This window comes from Bubalus kerabau, chromosome 10, assembly GCF_029407905.1.
Source record: "Bubalus kerabau isolate K-KA32 ecotype Philippines breed swamp buffalo chromosome 10, PCC_UOA_SB_1v2, whole genome shotgun sequence".
In the NCBI taxonomy this organism is placed as follows: Eukaryota; Metazoa; Chordata; class Mammalia; order Artiodactyla; family Bovidae; genus Bubalus; species Bubalus kerabau.
The window spans coordinates 28,567,699-28,574,140 of NC_073633.1; the positions used below are offsets into that span (position 1 = coordinate 28,567,699).

At 39.2% G+C, this 6,442-nt stretch overlaps 1 gene segment (V, D, J or C); it reads right to left on the reverse strand.

Moving 5' to 3' along the window:
- Positions 1–1,070: 1,070 nt before the first annotated feature.
- Positions 1,071–1,658, reverse strand: LOC129621974 (T cell receptor delta variable 1-like). The segment is given in 2 exon segments: positions 1,071–1,390; positions 1,610–1,658. Coding segments are annotated over 2 exon segments (369 nt in total).
- Between the last annotated feature and the right edge of the window lie 4,784 nt (positions 1,659–6,442).

A 6,442-nucleotide genomic window follows, 5' to 3' on the forward strand; every position in this document is an offset into this window, starting at 1 on the left:
CAAAGAGGGTACTGTAGCAGCTTTGATCTATCTTAACTAACTGAAAACATCTTTCCCAGAATGTGCTTCCCATATCCTTCTGACTTAGGGTTGGCCCCCAAAGGAACTTGTCTAACATTTGGAAGATAGTTGTGATGAAGCAGCCATAGTTTTTATGTTTGGGGGTTTGGTGCAGGGCTCCAGGGACTATGGTTACTCACATGTGTTACTGCTGATCTGATAGCTCATTTTATTGTTGACTCACATGTCCTTCACTTCCAACCAAATCTCCCCCTCATCTTCTCTTTGTCTTGGGCAAAGTGTGTATGTAAGCATGATGCCAAATGACACCTACTTCTCCTAAGGTCATCCACTACTGTGAAACGGAGGGAGGTGAGACATAGACAAGTTTTAGTGTGTCTTTGTGGGCTCCATTATCTTCATGGTTCTAGTATGTCATTGTGAGTCACAGTTCATCCATGCTTCAGTCTCTATCCAATGTTCTTCTACAAGTACTACTCCAACCAACTAACACTAAATTCAATCTCAACACCAGATAGTTATATAACAGCTTTCTATACACTCTTCTACCAGACCAACATTTTCCTGAATGCTAATCTTTATAACTAATTTCTTATTTAACAGACACCACTAGTGGTTCTGCTTCTCTGATTGTACCTTAACTGACACAACTCTAAGAAGAAAGGACTAAGGAAATGATTTTCATTATGATTCATGATAACTATACCCAGATTTGTGATGTGAGTGTATTTTAGTGAAACTGTCACTTTAAATTATTATGGAGCAAGTTTACAGCTTTAGACAACTTTACACATCTTCTGTATGATTGACTTAAAGTCAAGAATTCCAGAGGAGAATGTATTAGTCGACAGTCACACTGGACACCTGCTTCCAAATGACACCAAAGAAGCTTTTATTTAGAATTAAAACCTCTGATCCAGACTACAGATAAAGCAACTACAGGACTACCATTTCTTGCCTGGGGTCTGCAGGTATGCATTTCAGCTGGGCTCCTGCAGCAGGAGGTCTCTCTTTTATTTAGTTCTGGGGTTTTTGTTCAGCCTTTCCTATTACTTCAAGCACTGTGAGTCTAAGAGAAGACAGAAGTACTTTGCAGAATCTTCCAGCTCTAAGGCTGAAATGGTGAGGCTGATGGACTTATGAGCTTTCTGGAAATTTACAGAGTAGCGGCCGTCTCTTGCATTCCCATCATCTGAATACTGACGAATAAGGTAAGTCATCTGTCTACTGGGAAGCTGCTTGTACCAAAAAATGTAGTAGTATAACATGTCCCAACTTGTTTCATACTGACAGTTCAGGGTGACTGCCTTCCCCACTTCACTGACTATGTCTGGCTGGTCTTGAGTAACACTCTGGGCCACACCAGATCCTGTGGAAAAAAGAAGAAAACAGAGCTGAAATAGTGGACCAAATAATGTACAAATTAGACCTATTTAGGACCCAAATATTTACAAACCTAACTGAAATCCTAAGATGCTTGCTTTTTTCTCCAATCTCCTTTCTTCCCCAAGTCCCTGTGAAGCACCACGCACCTGTGTGCAGGCCTTTCACCCTGAACACTCACACCCATGTTTGGAAGCATCCCTACCAGAGAAGGTGAAGGCCAGGAGCACCCAGAGCAGGCTGGAGAACAGCATGAGGCATGGATTCCCTTGCACAAAGGTGTTTAATTCTGCCTTAAGCTAAGATTTCAGTGTCTTTGAGTGCCTGGCAGCACATATACACAGTACCTGGTTCCTGTGTGGCTCCTCCCCCAGACAGGAAGTGGCATTTGTCATGTTCCTAGAGCAGCTGGTCTGTGCTCAGATGGAAAAAAGTTTGGCTCACCACAAACTTTTACTTTGTCTACTCATGTTTCCCTGGTCATTAAATTTGTCAGATCCTGAAAAAGGGCTTGAAAAGGGCAATTAATATTAAAGATTTGAATTGAGAGGAACTAAAGATTAAACAATTGCACTCATCTCACATGCTAGTAAAGTAATGCTCAAAATTCTCCAAGCCAGGCTTCAGCAATACGTGAACCGTGAACTTCCTGATGTTCAAGCTGGTTTTAGAAAAGGCAGAGCAACCAAAGATCAAATTGCCAACATCTGCTGGATCATGGAAAAAGCAAGAGAGTTCCAGAAAACATCTATTTCTGCTTTATTGACTATGCCAAAGCCTTTGACTGTGTGGATCACAATAAACTGTGGAAAATTCTTCAAGAGATGGGAATACCAGACCACCTGACCTGCCTCTTGAGAAACCTGTATGCAGGTCAGGAAGCAACAGTTAGAACTGCACATGGAACAACAGACTGGTTCCAAATAGGAAAAGGAGTACATCAAGGCTGTATATTGTCACCCTGCTTATTTAAGTTATATGCAGAGTACATCATGAGAAACTCTGGCCTGGAAGAAACACAAGCTGGAATCAAGATTGCCGGGAGAAATATCAATAACCTCAGATATGCAGATGACACCACCCTTATGGCAGAAAGTGAAGAGGAACTAAAAAGCCTCTTGATGAGAGTGAAAGAGGAGAGTGAAAAAGTTGGCTTAAAGCTCAACATTCAGAAAACGAAGATCATGGCATCCGGTCCCATCACTTCATGGGAAATAGATGGGGAAACAGTGGAAACAGTGTCAGACTTTATTTTTCTGAGCTCCAAAGTCACTGCAGATGGTGACTGCAGCCACGAAATTAAAAGACACTTACTCTTTGGAAGGAAAGTTATGACCAACCTAGATAGCGTATTCAAAAGCAGAGACATTACTTTGCCAACAAAGGTTCGTCTAGTCAAGGCTATGGTTTTTCCTGAGGTCATGTATGGATGTGAGAGTTGGACTGTGAAGAAGGCTGAGTGCCAAAGAATTGATGCTTTTGAACTGTGGTGTTGGAGAAGACTCTTGAGAATCCCTTGGACTGCAAGGAGATCCACCCAGTCCATTGTGAAGGAGATTAGCCCTGGGATTTCTTTGGAAGGAATGATGCTAAAGCTGAAACTCCAGTACTTTGGCCACCTCATGCGAAGAGTTGATTCATTGGAAAAGACCCTGATGCTGGGAGGGATTGGGGGCAGGAGGAGAAGGGGACGACAGAGGATGAGATGGCTGGATGGCATCACTGACTCGATGGATGTGAGTCTGAGTGAACTCCAGGAGTTGATGATGGACAGGGAGCCCTGGCGTGCTGTGATTCATGGGGTCACAAAGAGTCGACACTACTTAAGGACTGAACTGAACTGAAAGATTAAACAAGTTGACATACACTGATAATTATTCAGTAAAATTATTTGCCATCCTATTTAAGATATAATTTTGTACAGCCTAGAAAACTTTCTTGAAATCTACTGGTTGGTCATTCATCTAGCCTATACTTACTTTTCTCCATCCAGAATCTACTGACTGTTTTAAAACATTCACAGATCTTAGGCCTTCTGGGAGAAAAGCAATCTTATCCAAAATAATTAATGTATCTCTTTTGTTTTTTTTTTCACTGAGTTCCAGGGCTCTAGTTAGATTTTTTCAATAAATAAAATTACTGCAACATGAAATGATTTTAGAAAATCAGCCTATCTGAATTTCAGAGCCTATTCAGTGGTTTATATTTAAATGAAATTATAACCAGAATAAAATATTATTCTTTTGAAATATGATATTTATTTCATATCTATCAAGAAATAGATATTAATACAATTTTAGCAAAATATCATAACCTTATATATCAATTCTGATATACACTCTTAGGTTTTCATATATCACTCTAAGAAATTTTATCACATGTATAAATTCTTGTCAGTTCAGTCAGTTCAGGTCATATCAGCACTGAAATCATGACACAAAATTGTTTCATATCTCTAAAGAAATCCTCTTTGAATTCCCTCCCCATCCCTGCAACTCTTTGTAACCCTGCTAACTACTCATCTCTGTTTCATCTTTATATTTTGTGCCTTTGAGAATGTTGTTTAAGCAAAATCACACTATGTAAGCATCATAATAATCCAATAAGTGTAATCATATACCATGTGACCTCTGAGATTAACTACTTTTTCATTCAGCATAACATCCTGAGTTCCATCTAGGCTGTTGTTATTTAGTCTCTAAGTCCTGTCTGACTCTTTTGTGACCCCATATACTGTAGCCCACCAGGCTCCTCTGTCTATGGAATGCCTTTTCCTTCTCCAGGGGATCTTCTTGACCCAGAGATCAAACCCAAGTCTCCTGCTTGGCAGGTGGATTGTTTACCACTGAGCCACCAAGGAAGCCCCATCTGGGCTTTTGCATGTATCAGTAGTCTGCTTCTTTTAATCACTACAGACTGTTACCATCTTATGATGTTCTGATTTTGGATTTCTTTACCTTACAGTGGCAACAAGACAGTAATGAACTTTCAGGATAAAGTAGAAACTGTACTTTGAATTTTTAAATATGATCTTTTCCCATGCTAGTAACATGTGGTATAATATTCCCTGGTGGTTCTGGGCAGCAGCAGTGAGCTGAGCTCCTGGCCAGCCCTGAGATCATGAGAGTAAACAACTGACGCACTTACATTCACTCTGTACTCGTACAACCATTCTGTTTTTTTACTTTTAGTGTGTGTGTGTTAAATTCCTGCAGTTGTTTCTGACTCTTTGAGATTGTATGGACTGTAGCCACCAGGCTCCTCTGTCCATGGGATTCTCCAGGCAAGAATACTGGAGTGTGGTGCTGTGCCCTCCTCCAGGGGATCTTCCTGATCCAGGCATCTAACCTGCATCTCTTATGTCTCTGCTTTAACCAGCAGATTCTTTATCCATTAGAGCCACCTTGGAAGCCCCACTTTCAGTACAGTACTCAATCAATTATATGAGATTTTCAACACTTTAATATAAAATAGACTTTGTGTTAGATGATTTCGCCCAGCTGTAGGTTAATGTCAGGGTTGAGCACCTTTAAGGTAGACTGGGTTCAATTCAATGGGTTAGGTATATTAAATGCATTTTCCATTTATGATCCTCTCAACTGAAAATGGTTTATTGAAACACAATTCTATTGCAAGTTGAGAAAAATCTATAAATATTATGTCATTGTACAGATGTATTACAGTGGATTTATTTGTCTATTCACCCATTGAAGAACATTTGGCTGGTTTCCAGTTTTTGATAATCAGAAACAGAGCTGCTATGAATATTCAAGTATAGATTTTGAATGAATATAAGTTTTTCATTTTTCAAGCATTAATACCCAGGAGTGTGATTGCGGAGCTGTAAGGCAAGTGAATATTTAAGTTTAGGTGAAACTGCTGAACATTTTTCCAGAATGGCTGGACCATTCACCCACCAGCAATATATGAGTGATCCAATTTCTCTGCAGTTTTGCCAGAACTTGGCATTGTTAGCATTTTTAGTTTTAGCCTGTGAGAAATGTGAAGTGTTATATCTTTGTGGCTTAATTTGCTTTTCCCTAGTTACTAATAATGCTAATCATCTCTTTATATTCTTATTACATTACCAGATAGCTTTTTGGTAAAGTGTCTGTGTGAATCTTTTGTCCAGGTTTCAACTGGATTGTTTGCGTTCTTCCTGCTGAGTTCAGAGAGTTCATTGTATTCAGAATACAGTCTTTTGATGAAAATCTATTTACAAATATTTCCTGCCATTCTGTGGTTTATCTTTTTCCTTCTCTAAACATTTTTAATTTTGATGAAATCTGTTTTTTTTTTATGGATTGTGCTTTTGGTGTCATGTCAAAAGTCTTTTTGTCCAGACGTAGGTCATGAAGATATTCTCTTATGCTTTTCCTAAAAGATTTGTAATGTTACATTTTATACCTGGATGTATGGTTCATTTTGAGACTGTACTCAAATTTTTGTATAAATTGTGAAATTTAGGTCGTTTCAATTGTTTCCCAAGAATATCTAATTGTCCTAATCTCATTTGCTCATAAAACTATGTTACCACTCTAGAATTGAAAGAGACATGTGTACCCCGATGTTCATCACAGCACTGTTTACAATAGCTAGGACACAGAAGCAACCTAGATGTCCATTGGCAGATGAATGACTAAGAAAGTTGTGATACATATACACAATGGAGTATTTCTCATCCATTAAAAAGAACACATTTGAATCAGTTCTAATGAGGTGGATGAAACTGGAGCCTATTATACAGAGTGAAGTAAGTCATAAAGAAAAACACCAGTACAGTATATTAATGCATATATATGGAATTTAGGAAGATGGCAACAATGACTCTATATGTGAGACAGCAAAAGAGACACAGATATAAAGAACAGACTTTTGGACTCTGTGGAGAAAGCGAGGGAGGGATGATCTGAAAGAATAGCACTGAAACATGTATATTACCATATATGAAATGGATGAGCAGTCCAAGTTCAAAGCATGAAACAGGGCACTCAAAGCCAGTGCACTGGGACAACCCAGAGGGATGGGATAGGGGGGG